The 15,761-nt window shown below is 32.9% G+C and overlaps 1 protein-coding gene across 1 annotated transcript in view; it reads right to left on the bottom strand.

Moving 5' to 3' along the window:
• Positions 1 to 15,761, bottom strand: part of LOC106873667 (uncharacterized) — a 673,033-nt gene that overhangs the window by 143,895 nt on the left and 513,377 nt on the right. The window contains exon 3 of the mRNA XM_089362059.1: positions 7,458 to 7,525. Coding sequence (XP_089218185.1) covers positions 7,458 to 7,525 — 68 coding nt within the window. The remainder of the gene's footprint in view (positions 1 to 7,457; positions 7,526 to 15,761) is intronic.

The raw sequence follows: 15,761 nt of genomic DNA, 5'->3' as shown, positions 1-15,761 counted from the left end.
TATAGTGGGATATATAAAGATCTATACACACACAAACATATATCTATATATATATATATATATATATATATATATATATATATGTGTGTGTGTGTGTGTGTGTATATGTGTATATATATATATAAATATATATAAATATGAATATATTTATATGTATATATGTATATATAATATACATACATATATGTATGTATATATATTATATATATATATAAAGTTTATATATATTATATATATCATATATATATATTATACATATATAAAAATTATATATATTATATATATCATATATATATATTATACATATATAAAAATTATATATATTATATATATCATATATATATATTATACATATATAAAAATTATATATATTATATATATATATATATATATATATATATATATATATATATATATATATATATATATATATATATATATATATATATATATATATATGCGCATTTATAAGTACGCACACACACACACACACACACACATGTACATAGATACATCAATGCATGCGTACAGTACATATTGTTAGCCGAAACATGAATCAGCTGACAAATGAGTGGTTTGTTGTCTTGGGCTGTGCAGAAGAATTTTAAGATTCTGCTTGTTCGCGAATCGATGCAACTAATTAGTTCTTCTCTACCGTCCCGATGCCGTGTATCATGACTCACCCCCAAATCTAAGATTTAGATTAAATTATGGAGTCATGGCTTAGATTCACAACATCTCCCTAAGGTATACTACACACAATTATAAACGGAGCAAAGGAATTCGTGATTATTAAGTACTGTTGTTGTTGATTTTGCTTCTGCTGATGCTGTAGTTGCTATTTCTTTGGCTTATTGTTGTTGTTCTTGTTAGTGTGCCTGTATTTATAATGGTGCCTTTATATATATACGTAGGTATGCATGTATGAATGTATGTACGTATATATATACATATATATATATTTATGTGTGTGTCATTATTATTATCAACATCATTATTATTATTATTACTTAAGCAGTAAACTGGCAGAATCGCCAGCACGCCGCGTGAAATGCTGAGTGGTATTTCGTCTGCTGCTACGTTCTGAGTTCAAATTCCACCGATCTTGACATTGCCTTTCCACACACACACACACACACACACACACACACACACACACACACACACACACACACACACACACACACACACATATAATATATATGTATATATATATATATATATATATACGACGGGCATCTTTCAGTTTTCGTTTACCAAATGCACTCACAAGGCTTTGATGGGCCCGAGGCTATAGTAGAAGACACTTGCCCAAGGTGTCACACAGTGGGACTAAACCCGAAACCATGATAAGCAAGCTACCTACCACACAGCCACTCTTGCGAAATTTTTAGACCCGATAAACCCAAAATTCACATTAAATTTCATTCGACTCTTTATTATTGAATTAGCCCATCAATAGATGTATTCTGAAGTTCGTAAATTTACTTGAAAATAATGGTTTCTAATTTAAGCAAAATGCCAGCAATTTTGAAGGGAAATTATTCGGGGCCACAGAACCCAGTACTTGACCAGTACTTTATTGCACAAAGCCACAAGTGACGAAAAGTCAAGATAACCTTGTCGGGAATTAAATTGTGAACGTAAACCACCAGAACAATTAACCCAAGATATTTTGTCCGATGCTCTAACGATTGCACACGCTCACTGCCTGAACTAGTTTCAAAATAGTAACCTCAATATAACATCTGTATCCTAACATAAATATATAAATCTAATATGTGCAAGCAGGAATTTTAATATTCAAAAAGTCATGCAATTGTTATTGAATTCCAGCGAACGAGAATCTATTTTACCGATCCGAAGGGAGAGCGTCTAAGTGGTTACGCAGCTTGCTAGGTATAGCATCCAATTCTACACAAAATCACATTTTACTATCTTTAAACTTAAGGGTAACATACTCTTAGATAACCTAAAAGACGGACAAATTGTCTTGAGGCAAGAATGCCTTCAATCATTACGTCTGTTAGATACTAACCTAACGATAAAACAACAACAGTAAGAACAATAGGATGAACGGAAACACCAACAACAAAAACAAAGTAATTGAGCAAAATATCGCTGCATTATAATCAAACCGGATGTGAGAAATTTGCTGAGAATGCACAATGTAGAGTGCATTGCAAAGGTTATTTAATACTATAATGCATGAATATGTTTTCCATTAAATTCAAATAACAGTAAAACTCTATCTCTTTTTGAAACTAGGCAATCAGAGAATGACATTAAATTAACATTTTGAAATGGTAAATTGAAATGGAATATTATAATTGAATGAAGACGCTGGATTGGTAGGATTCTAAGGACATCGAATGAAATCACACGTTGTAGTTAGTTAGTATGTCTGCAGTTCTGGGGTCACATCGCGGTGATGATAACTTGTCTTTCGACTTTCAAGGAGTCAGTAATATTTGAGTACCAGGCAAATATTTGGGTCGTTATAACTGAGGAAATAGTGTGCCGTGTGCTTATAAGTCAATTCAGCGAATAATATGCTATCTCTCTCTCTCTCTCTCTCTCTCTCTCTCTATATATATATATATATATATATATATATATATATATATATATATATATATAGAGAGAGAGAGAGAGAGAGAGAGAGAGAGAGAGAGAGAGAGTGAGAGAGAAACACACAGAAACACGCACTATATATATATATATATATATATATATATATAGATATATATATATGTACGGATTTCTCTGTGTGTTGTGCCATTATATGATAAATAACATACATAATTTCTCCTATTCAACGTTATTCAGTAAAATAACAAAGAATGTTTATGTCGTCAGCTAAAAAAAAAAAATCACGAAAAAACATGACAGTTGAAGTATTCTTCCATCGTTGTAAGATGGCTGGGTGGTGCATCAGGAAAACTCATTATTCATCTCAAAGCTGACATCTTAACGTTTATTTGTTTAATATTTTATATGCATCATACAAAGATATCACTACTTCACGTGTGTGGGTATACACAGATGTGTGCATGTAGTCATATATATATATATATATATATATATATATATATATATATATATATGTATATATATATATATATATGTATATATATATATATATATATATATGTATATATATATATATATATATATATATGTATATATATATATATATATATATATGTATATATATATATATATATATATATGTATATATATATATATGTATATATATATATATATATATATATATATATATATATATGTCTGTGTATGTATGTATGTATGTTTATATATAAAACTGTTGTTACTCTGAGACGTTTATATTTCGAGCAAAATTGTGAGGTTAAAAAAGTTATGCATACATACGCAGGAGAAAATATATTTTTTACTTTGTATGTTTGTTATTAGTGAGGTAGCTCCATTGCACGTTTGATATTAGAACTACTGACAAACTCAACAGACAGCTGGTATTAATAAAGCACAATATTTTATGAGATTCTGCAGCTCACATCATATATATATATATATATATATATATAAACATACCAATGCTTACACAACATGGAAAATTAAATACCGAGTTTAAGTTTTGTTTATATAATAATAATAATAGAACTATTAGTATTAATTGCAATAACAGTGTAATATTCATTGCTTAATATAATATGGTGGATGACAGATTAGTGGAGTTTATACTGATGAAATCCATTATGTATTCGTTTACACACATTTGCGTTCTAGTTTCAGTTTTTACCTACGTTGATTAAGCTTTTCATCCTTCCTGGGTGGAGAATAGATAAGCCCTAATGGACTACTACATCTCTGATGCTTTAATCCATTAACACTTTCTGCATAAATAGACGGATTTGTGCTTATGTCAGAAAACATTATTCCCTACCGGAAGTTCGAATCAATGATAGAATCGTAAGAATATCTGCGCAAACGAACTGCGGTAATTGTTCTGTCTTTTGAGGTTCTGTGTGCAAATGAAGACCCAAGGACACCTTTGCCTTTTATTCTTTTGGTGTCGATAAAATAAATGTCATTCATGTATTGTGATCGTTACTGTTTCTTCAAAATTATGGGCCTTGAAACTAATTTGTTATCAATTATTGTCTATCGTTATATTTCTTGCTGTTCTCATTGATTAGTCCCGGGATAATCCTTATCACATAACCCTGTAAACGAAGCAATTCTAAGTTTGTTATTTTTATTTTTTTAATTTTTAATTTTTTTTATTTTACTGCCCAGAAGGGGCTGCTACACACAGAGGGGACAAACAAGGACAGACAAACGGATTAAGTCGATTATATCGACCCCAGTACGTAACTGGTACTTATTTAATCGACCCCGAAAGGATGAAAGGCAAAGTCGACCTCGGCGGAATTTGAACTCAGAACGTAACGGCAGACGAAATACAGCTAAGCATTTCGCCCGGCGTGCTAACGTTTCTGCAAGCTCGCTGCAGCGATTCTAAGTTTGATTATCCACCTGCTTCAGATATAATGTACGTAGGAATTAATTACTCAATGTGTCCTTCTCTTTTTAAAGTTTGGAAAACACATCTCCTCCCTGGAGTTCTTTACAACAAATATTTGATTGAAGAACTAAACAAGCTCCGAAAAGCAGCAAGTAACTGCAATATGTTGACTGTGGACGAGATGGGCTTTAATCATGAGTAACATCCAAACGATGGACTTCTAGTAAAAATCTATTCCAGCAATTTTTGAACAACTGCTCTGTAATTTCATACAGATTGTAGAGACGTCTCATTTAGTCTGATATCAAAGGCGCTCAGGGTCAACGTCGTATACAATAGTTTCAAGGAATTTTAACAAGCCAGTGACTTGTGATAATTGTATTTACCTGAACAGGTGAGTTTCCACCCTTGTGCTGGTAAGTTGTCCAGAATGTTTCTCATGTTTTCTTTGTACGTGTTTTATATAATTTTATAGTAATTCTGTGTTCATTAGAGTATATTAGTGCTTTTAATGCGTAGATGGTAAACCGTCATTGACCTTTTCGTTTGACGTCCGGCCAAAACTATATAACCTTCTCTTGCAATTTGTGCGTCTTCACGTTTTGAGTTCAAATTCTGCCGTAGTCGACTCGTCTTTTATCTACCCTTTCGCGGTGAATAAAATAAGTACCATTCAAGCGATGGGATTGCTGTAATCGACTTACCCATCCGCTCAAAAACTGTTGGCCCTGTGCAAAACGTGAAAGCATTATTTACTAAAGGCGGCAAACTGGCAGGAACTATTAGTACGCCGGACAAAATGCTTCGTAGCATTTCGTCTGTCTTTAGATTCTGAGTTCACATTCCATAGGTCGACTTTGGTTTTTATCCTTTTAGGGTCGATAAATAAAGTACTAGTGAAACACTGGGATCGATGTAATCGACTAAGCTCCTGCCCCACAAAATTCCAGGCCTTCTGCCTATAGTAGAAAGGATTATTATTATTACTATTATTATTATGATTATTATTATTATTATTATTATTATTATTATTATTATTGTGCTGAGTGATTTATGATAACATCCCACAAAATAGATTAATACCAATGAAGAGAAAAGTAAAAAAAAAAAAAAAAAATGTAAAAGAAAATTAACGGTCCAAAGTAATTTCGAAGGGAGCGGTACATAATGTGTCGTTTTGTTTTATGGAGAATAACTATGGATATGAATATTTAGCATGTTATGAAAGGAATGTGTTGTATGGTATCATGTGCTAAGAACATTCCATACATTACATGTGTATGAAGATGTTCTTGTACATACGCGTGAATTTGTGTTTATATATGTGCGTGTGCGGATTTGCATGCATGTATTTATGTATGTATGTATGTATAATTGATGCACATGATTGTGGTGATATTACTTTCTATAATATAAATGAATATAAATGAATAGATAATTGATATAAGACCGCAGCTTCGGCGGCGGGCAGTGACTCAGATCTTTCTGTTCTGTACGAATGTGAGCGAAAGAAATTTAGCCTATATTATATTTTAGATATGGGATCTGCTATGTTGATCTTTGATATTTGGTCAAATCGAGTTGAGGTGAGACAAATTGTACACAGTACAATTCTTCACCCACTCGCAAATATCTAGTGCGATTCATGAACAGTTATATATATATATATATATATATACATATATATATATATATATATATATATATATATATATATATATATATATATATATATATATATATATATATATATATATATTTCCTGCTCTTGAAAAAAACAATCTAATGAAACTTATACGTATGAAAGCCAGATCATGTTCCCACGTAATTAAACAGATCACAAATTCTCATTAGCAAAATATTCGTATTAACGTTCATAATCGCGATCAGAATACGAAATCACTCTTCTTGATTCGATTAGAAGATCGACTATGACTATTTTTTTTTTCTCTTTAGCTTGGTACAATAACTTTCTTGTTTCTGTTTAGTTCTCAAGAAAATCTCGAACCCATTTCGTGAAAGAAATGATGATAAAGGCACGTTATGCTACAGGCAGCGAGAGATCATTGCAATGATTACAAACCTGATAAAATCGTCATCGTCCGACATGAATTTGCTTAACATTTAACAGCTTCAATATATAACATGTTTGAAACGAAATCTAGCTGTTAACTATTCACCCATCTGTCCATCTGTATATAAGTATGTAAATATATATGTGTCTGTACTATACAGTGACATATACACGCTGTATAGTCGATAGTGTACAATGATGGTTCCTTTTCTTCTATAGTGTTTATATCTTCCATCACCAAGTTCTGAGGTATTTCGGCTGTAACACTTACTAAACTCTGATATTATAACACGAAAACAAGTAAATTGAGCATGGTGTTCATGTATGAATGTATGCCTGTATGTATGTATAATATTTGATACATGCGTTAATATACATTACTGCAATATATATATATATATATATATATATATATATATATATATATATATATATATAATGTTTGCATGAGTATGATTGTGTGCGAGTCTGTGTGTCAGTCCCTCAAAATATGCGCTGACACTTCCACAAGATGTACGCAGTATACATCAAGCACATGTATATATATATAAATATACATACAAATAGTATGCATTTATGTGTATAGTTTTACATATGTGTGTGCGTAGCCATCAGTAGTTATATATATAGAACATTCACGTACTTATATGAATTAGTGAGAAACACTGAGTGTCCGTTACTTGTTTCAAAGGGAAATTAGTAGTACTGAAAAAAATGTAACATTTATATATTATGTGTGTTAGGGAAGAAAGGAAAAAAAGTGCATGCAAGGAAAGCTAAAAGAGGAAGAATAAATCATTGATAGAATATAAGATTTGATATGAACACAAAACAATGACATTGAAGTAATCTTAAGAAAAATAGCGTAACACTTACCACTTTTGTATTCAATAAGATTACTGGTCCGGTTGGTAAATACGATACACTGATAACAATTACGTGTTCTGTAAAAAAAGAAGAGAAAGAAAATGTTTTTTTAGATAAGGGAGATTAAAGAAACAAAAAATGTTGATTATGAAAAACTGTTAAGATTATCAAGCAAAGATGTTGCGCTGTGTGTGTACCATAATAAGAAACAGGTGAGCTGTTTAGTTGTTCTGACTGTTTTAAGAATCATTATCAAAGCCATGCTGGAGCACTACGTTTTTGGTGATTTTAGGGATGATTGTAAGTTTAGTTTTCTTTCCTTCCGTTCTTACACCATGTGGTAGAAGTAGGACACTTTGGCAATGACTTCCTGATTTCTTTGACGAGTACTATGATACTGGTGTAAAATTTTCAGGTGTGGGAGAAGCTGTGTGGTAAGTAGCTTGCTTACCAACCATATGGTTCCGGGTTCAGTCCCACTGCGTGGCACCTCGGGCAAGTGTCTTCTACTATAGCCTCGGGCCGACTAAAGCCTTGTGAGTGGATTTGGTAGACGGAAACTGAAAGAAGCCCGTCGTATATATGTATATATATATATATGTATGTGTGTATATGTTTGCGTGTCTGTGTTTGTCCCTCCAACATCGCTTGACAACCGATGGTGGTGTGTTTACCTAGCGGTTCGGCAAAAGAGACCGATAAAATAAGTACTAGGCTTCCAAAGAATAAGTCCTGCGGTCGATTTGCTCGACTAAAGGTGGTGCTCCAGCATGGCCACAGTCAAATGACTGAAACAAGTAAAAGGGTAAAGAGAGAGTAAAAGAGACATCACGGGTTTTGATATGCGTTTTTCGAAGACTATATAAAAAAGAAAGAAAGAAAGAAAGAAAGAAAACACCTATGTTAATTGGCTGGTATCGACTACGTTAAAAAGATTCAAATTTGACCTCGATAAGGTTTGAAATCGGTGCGCAGGTTTAACAATAGATTACAAGTTTTGTTAGTGGGCTGATAGACGTATGACAAAGTTATTGAATGCATGAATCCACTGAAAGACATTACCAACTAGAATAAACAAATTAAAAACAAACAAAAAACAAGAGGGAAAAAGAAAACAAAATAGCTTCCTTCCTTTGTGTATAAATGTAGAGCGAATCAGTACATCTCGCTTTAATACTCTTGGGAAATATTTGAAGCAAACGCGAAAAAAAAACGTATTAAAAGTACTTTGGTTAACGTTGATGTGTGTAGCGTATGTAACACAAATGTATATATTATGTATTATTATTATTATTATTTTTATTATTATTATTATTCACTGCTATGTGATGAGGGAGATAAAGATAAAGTGTCTTTAGCAGGAATAGTGAGTCACATTTGTTATTGTTTTCGCTACTACCGCTGCCGCCGCCACCGACGCAGTCGTCGTCGTTGTTAGGTCCTAAATCAGTGCGTATTGATTAGACATACGATCAAAGGCGCGAAAGCTGTGACCATCTCAGCCTTTGCATTACAGTCACTGAATTAGATGACCATAGGGCCACTTAATTCAATGACCGAGCAACGAGTGGCTGGCTGCTATGTTGCTATTTTTAGTAACATTCTCGTTGATGTTGACGTAGCTGTTGATTAGCAGCTAAATCAAATTTATAATCGTAGATATTTCATCCATGGATATCTCGCATATATTTTTATAACCAAATCTAACCGGATGCGCCCTTCATTTTTGTTGTTAATTTTCTGAAAACAGAATCGCGTTATTTGAGTAGTATTTGGCTAATCGGGTCAGCAAATAGTAACTCAACAAATTGTAGAGAGTAACAAAGAACACCTTAAACGAAATTTAGTAAATATATCAGGGAAAAAGGAAATCAATAAATGCTTTCAGTATTCTGGATCTCTTCTTAGTGAGTTCAAATCTTGGCACGGTCGTCAGCTTCGGCTTTTATCCTCCCAAGGTCGATAAGAAAAAGAAAGTACTTGTAAAATACTGAGCTCGACGGTATTGAATGATACCCCACCCCAGAAAATTGCTGGGTTTTTCGGCTAAATTAGTAAATTAGATAGAAAAGGAATTCTGCTAAGTTAAAGTTGGTTAAAGTTGCTTACTTGATGAAAATATGATTGAAGAAATAGAATAAAATTGTTTCGCCATATTGTATATGTGTGTATGTGAGTTTACATACATGGGCAAGTAAATTTAGATAGTTTCGGAAGTGTGGCCTCGTAGCGTCGTAAAAAATTATTATTAACATTTATTTCAACAATTTGTTAACACTGCTAATACCCGAGATCCATAGTAAACGTTAATAAAACCCTAAACTCCTGTATTCATACACTATCTATCTATCTATCTATCTATATATATATATATATATATATATATATATATATATATCTGTCTGTCTATATCTCTATCATATATCATATATCATATATAGATAGATATACATGTATACATAGAAATGCCTATAATATATACATGTTGTATGTATGTATATATGTATGTATGCATGCATGTATGTATATATATATATATATGCATTATATATGCATACATATATGGCTGTATATATATATACAGCAATATATGTATGTCTGTTCTGTTGATAATATTTATATAATCAACACATTTAGAAATGTATGAGATAGGAATTTGGTAATTCCGACTTTAAAGCAACGTGCAATTCGATTACTATTTTAACAGCATTATTGGACTAAAGTCAACACGAATATATATTTGTGTGGTTCAAGTTTTACCGACTTCGGAGGAATGAAATTTACAATCGGAATTGTCAGAATATGAATTCATAAGTGAACAAACAGCGATGCGCAGAATTTTGTATTGAGTAAAGCATTCAAATTAAACTCTCTACCGATTGCGTCAACGCAAATGCTCTACAATATCTAGAAATAATGAAGTGTGACTCATACAAATCTATTATAGTTTAAAAAACAAAACGTACAATAACTGAATCAATATCGAACACAAAACCATCCTGATCCCAGCATTGAAATCAACAACACGTGTATTCACATGCATCATAGTTTTCAGCCTAGAGACAACACATGAATATAGTTAAGTACCAATTATTGATCTTTACACAGGCTGATGCATCCTGTGTGCATACAATGAATGGTTTTGTGCATACATGCAACACTATAACAAAGAGAATAAATGAATTCAGTGAAGCGTTTATGTATAAAAAAATGTGTACCCGTTCACTTCAGTTCATGTTTACATAAAGACTTCGACTTGTGTAACACGCGAGGAAATAGAGAAAAATGCTTACACGCTCGCAGCTTTGCTGGGCTATTTAGGCCTAATGATTTGTTGTGAGTAGCAGACCATATAATTAAGAATTAACTTCCCTAAGACAAAGCTCAACAACCTCAGGCTCGGGAGGAATATATTTTAACTGTTGCTCAGAAATATAAAAATAGCCAGTGTAGCATACACACATACACACTCATACACACGCAAACTCATAAACACATACAGAGTTTTAGGCATTCTTTCGTGAAGATTGGTAAAAATGCTATTCATTAATGGTGCATATACACCCACACACTCACAAAAGTACGCAAACATAAATGCATATGTATATATATTTGCATACACTTATGTATGTATGTATGTGTATCTCTAAATATTTGTATGCACATATTTATGTTTTGTATGAGTACGTGTGTATGTATATATATATATATATATATATATATATATATATAGTTGGAATTTACTAAAGAGCAAAAGACGAAGACAGGTGTACAAACAAGAAACATGTGTATTAGTTTAACGCTCGGGAAGGTGAGAAAGTCTTATACGTTTCGAGCCTACGCTCTTCAACAGAAAAGAACACGAGAAAATAAACAGAGAGAATAAAAAAAAAAAACTTTAGTGGCTAGCGGTCGATCATATACACACACGCACATTTAAAATTTTGTGTGTGTGAGTAACTTCCATGTTTGCGTGCATATGTACGCACAAATACACACACATACACGCACACACACACACACACACACACACACACACACACACATCTAGAAAATTCTGATTTGTAAATTACTTTTGAGATGTTTGAAAGCAGTGGGAGAAGTCTCACTACGACTACATGACTGAACTTTTTATTATCAAACAAATTACAGAGAAATAGATAAGCTGTTAATATGCAATGTTGGCAGTATCAATTTCTATGTTCCATCATTCAATTTCAAAATCTAGTTAATATCATCTCTAGCTGGAACCAGTAAAATAGTTAAAGAAGATCAGTAAAAGAAAATTAAGTGTAAGGAAGTTATCAGATTGTTGGTTATAACATCTTCGTACAAAGATTTCGTTTATTGTCATTTGCAGTTGCTTGGTACATACATTGAAATTCCAGTTCAATAGAGCTTAATTTGAAGTGTTATGATATAGAAGAAGATAACATAAATATATTAGTGATAACATTGGTTTAGAATGAAAGAATTATGTGTCAAGGTCAATGTCGTCGCTTTTACGAACGGAATCGAATCAAAACAACTATCATGTTTGATGTCATTCGTAAAATTGAAAGACTTGGAATGATTTGAAAATGATTAAATGAATGAAAAAAAAGATATTTTGGTAAATTATATTCGCTGCATGTGTCCTCGCATAAACTTTTGAAATATGAAGTAACTGAAGTGGGAAAGTAAGTGATGGAGGATGTCAGCATCGGAAGATTAATTAAAGTTGAAATTTTATGAAAGTGTATAAGATGGAGTAAAGGAAGGTAGATAGTGTATAGGAAAGGAAAATGTTTATTTAGATTTTCGATTGTTGGAGGGGTTGTACGATGTGTGGTGGGTTTCATTTGGGATGACTTATTATTGAATTCAAACTGACATGGATAGAAATATAATTTTAAAAGAAATGGAATTCAGAGAGGAACATATCGGAAAAATAACAGAAAAATGAGGTGTATATATATATATATATATATATATATATATATATATATATATATATATATTATATTATTTTGTTTGTCACGACATGCGTTCGTGTGCTGCGCTTAACAAGCTTTAATAAGCTTAAACTATGGAACAACATCGAGGACATAAACAAAATCGATAACATAGGGAAAATATTTTTGTGTTATGCTTTAAACAACCTGCACATTGCAACGAATTCGAAGACAACGACGAAACCTATTTATGAAGGTTCATAAGTGTATGCATCTGAATAGAAATGTATGTATGTGTATGCGATCTGGCAAGGCGGTGAGCTGGCAGAAACGTTAGCACGCCGGGCGAAATACTTAGCGGTATTTCGTGAGCCGTTAGGTTCTGTGTTCAAATTGCGCCGAGGTCGACTTTCCCTTTCATCCTTTCGGGTTCGATAAATTAAGTACCAGTTACGCACTTGGGCCGATGTAATCGACTTAATCCCTTTGTCTCTCCTTGTTTGTCTCCCCTGTGTTTAGCCCCTTGTGGGGAATAAAAAAGAAATGTATATGTGTGTGTATGAGTGTGTGTGTTTGTGCGCGCGTGTAATGTACACGTGTCTTGCAAATATATATATAGTACAAGGTAGAGAAAAGTTAAATGAATTATAGAACAATGAAAACGTAAGCTATCGGAGAAGATTAATAAAAGACATTTAGATGATAACGTGAAACTAGCAACAATGGGAATATTGCTCACATTGAATATGATAATATCGACCAATATGATCTTGATGATGATGATGACGATGATGAGGAGGATATGGTTGATGATGATGACGAAGTTCACGTTTCTATTTATATTACTGTCATCTTTACTGTTGGTTAAGCCCTGTTCACAGTCGCTTGTACAAACCAGTGTACACATTCGCTTGTTCAAAAGCTTTGATCGGCCAGAGGGTATCGTAGACGACAATTGCCCATGGTTTCACACAGTCGGACTGAACCCGGAACTACGTGGTTGACAAGCAAGCTACTTACCACACAGCCACTCCATATATGATGGACATTCTGCCGAACGACCTGCACAAATGATTCGTTTATAGTGATCAAATATTCGTGCCGCATATTAGCCCACTCTCTCCACCAAATCGACATTGTCTGAACGGGTGCACGGTGTGCCACGCATCAGGTTTCGAAATGATCGCAAGGCAACGAGAGATGAAGTGTATTGCTCTCCAATTGGATAAGCTCGCCACAACAAACATACTTGCTCACATTGTTCCGCAGAGGTACTGTCGCCAGAAAAGCGTGCTGCTTTGGGCGAAATTCGTAACAGTAGAGCTACATCAAATACTAGTAAATCTCCCAGACATCACTCGTAATATATATATATATATATAAAAAAAGGCAGAAAAGAAACAGACAAATGTATTACGAGAAATAGAAAAATAGAAATGTCAAACAAAAAGTTTGAAGGAAAAGACAATATGTACACATATCTGTATTATTATTATATTATTATTATTATTATTATTACTATTACTATTATTATTGTTATTATCATTATTATTATTATTGTTATTATTATTATAATCATCATCATTATTATTATTATTATTATTATTATTATTATTATCATCATTATTGTTATTTTTATCATTATTATCATTATTGTTATTATTATTATCATCATCATCATCATCATCAGTAGTAGCAGTAGTATTTGCGGTGGGGGGAGGGTGATGGTAGTGGTGGTGGTGATAATAACTACAGAAGTACACTTGTCACCTTCGTTACGATTTCTTCGAATTCCAACGTAGGCACAGTTATAACTATGTTATGATAATATAAACGCTAATGCTGGGTATCATTATCATTATTAATATAATTTGTGACGGCAGTAGCAGTAATTTATCAACGACATAATCATCATCACCATTATTATTATTATTATTATTATTATTATTATTATTATTATTATTATGTGGATGATGTCGGTAATAAAAGAAATGGTAGCAATAAATACGATTTTTTTCCAATAATGGATTTCCATTTCAAAATATAAATAGTAAAATTATTTTTTTTTCTTCCTGTAAAATTTTGTTTAAAGTTGTTGCTTGGTATGATGCAAATTTGTAGAATTTGAAGAAGACGAACGAGCGAAAATTGAAGTTCAGTGAGCTGTATTTCCTTAGAAATTATAAAACAAAACAACTATAATAACAACAACAACAACAAAAGCTTTTTTTAAAATGAAGCTGATATGATATAATATGATTTGACGACATCCCATAAAAAATAAGGTGATATTGCAAAGAAAATCAAAAATGAAAATTGTAAATCATATCAAATAGTGTGACGGATTGGAAACGAAACAAAAATTCGATGTTTGTGTTAAAATCCTGCGGTTACTTTACTTTAATGCATTTTTATGCTTCCAACTGAGTTTGAATTTTTTTTTATTGATTATATCACTCCTACACACAGATGCACCTCACACAAATCGATAGAATCATAGTAACATACATATATACACTCACTCTTGAATAGAAAATTACCTTCACTATCCAGCGTTAATGTCATCGTTTATATGTACTATTTATTAATATTATTTGTTCTCTAGCTGGATCGTTAGCACGTCGGACAAAATGCTTAGCGGCATTAGGTCCGTCTTCACACGTTCTGTGTTTAAATTCCACTGAGGTCGACTTTAACTTTCATCGTTTCGGAGTCGATAAAATAAGTACCGGTTGAACACTGGGGTCAATATAATCGACTTACTCCCTTCCTCGAAACTGCTGGCCTTGTGTCGAAATTTGAAATCATTACTCTTATTGTTGTTGTTGTTGTTGCAGAATGGATACAAAAATAGTGGAGACGAAGGCATGACCATTGCTGGTTAGATTGATCCTTGATCTGTGAGATTTTTGATTGGACCTAGATGGAGGGTCTTGTCTATCGGGTGGGGGAGACTTATCCCCAATTGTTCAAATATCCCCTTATCTTTTTATGTAACCTCTACACACACACACATACACACACATTGCAAACTGTTCTTGAAATGTCCTGATTTCCATGTGACAAAAACAAGAGACCGTCATTATCACGATTATTATTAGTTTATTGTTATTATTGAGTGAGAGAGTAGTGCATGCCATCAAAGTGGCACTGGGGTAAAATATACGAAGCCCAGTATACCCATCATGACTACCCACCTGATAAGGGTACACCAGGTGACATGGTGATCTCATATCAAGACAAATAGCGCATGACCTTGCAGGTGGGGCCCAGTTAGAATTTTCTTCAGGTCGAGTAGCCCATCCCGCTCAAAAGGTCCCTGAATAAGGTTTGTTTAAGGATGTTGAGCAAAACACCCACGTTTCCAAAGGTGAATTAT

The sequence above is a fragment of the Octopus bimaculoides genome, chromosome 13 (genome assembly GCF_046866305.1).
Source record: "Octopus bimaculoides isolate indiv1 chromosome 13, ASM4686630v1, whole genome shotgun sequence".
Taxonomy (NCBI): Eukaryota; Metazoa; Mollusca; class Cephalopoda; order Octopoda; family Octopodidae; genus Octopus; species Octopus bimaculoides.
This window is presented reverse-complemented; position numbering and strand designations above follow the sequence as displayed.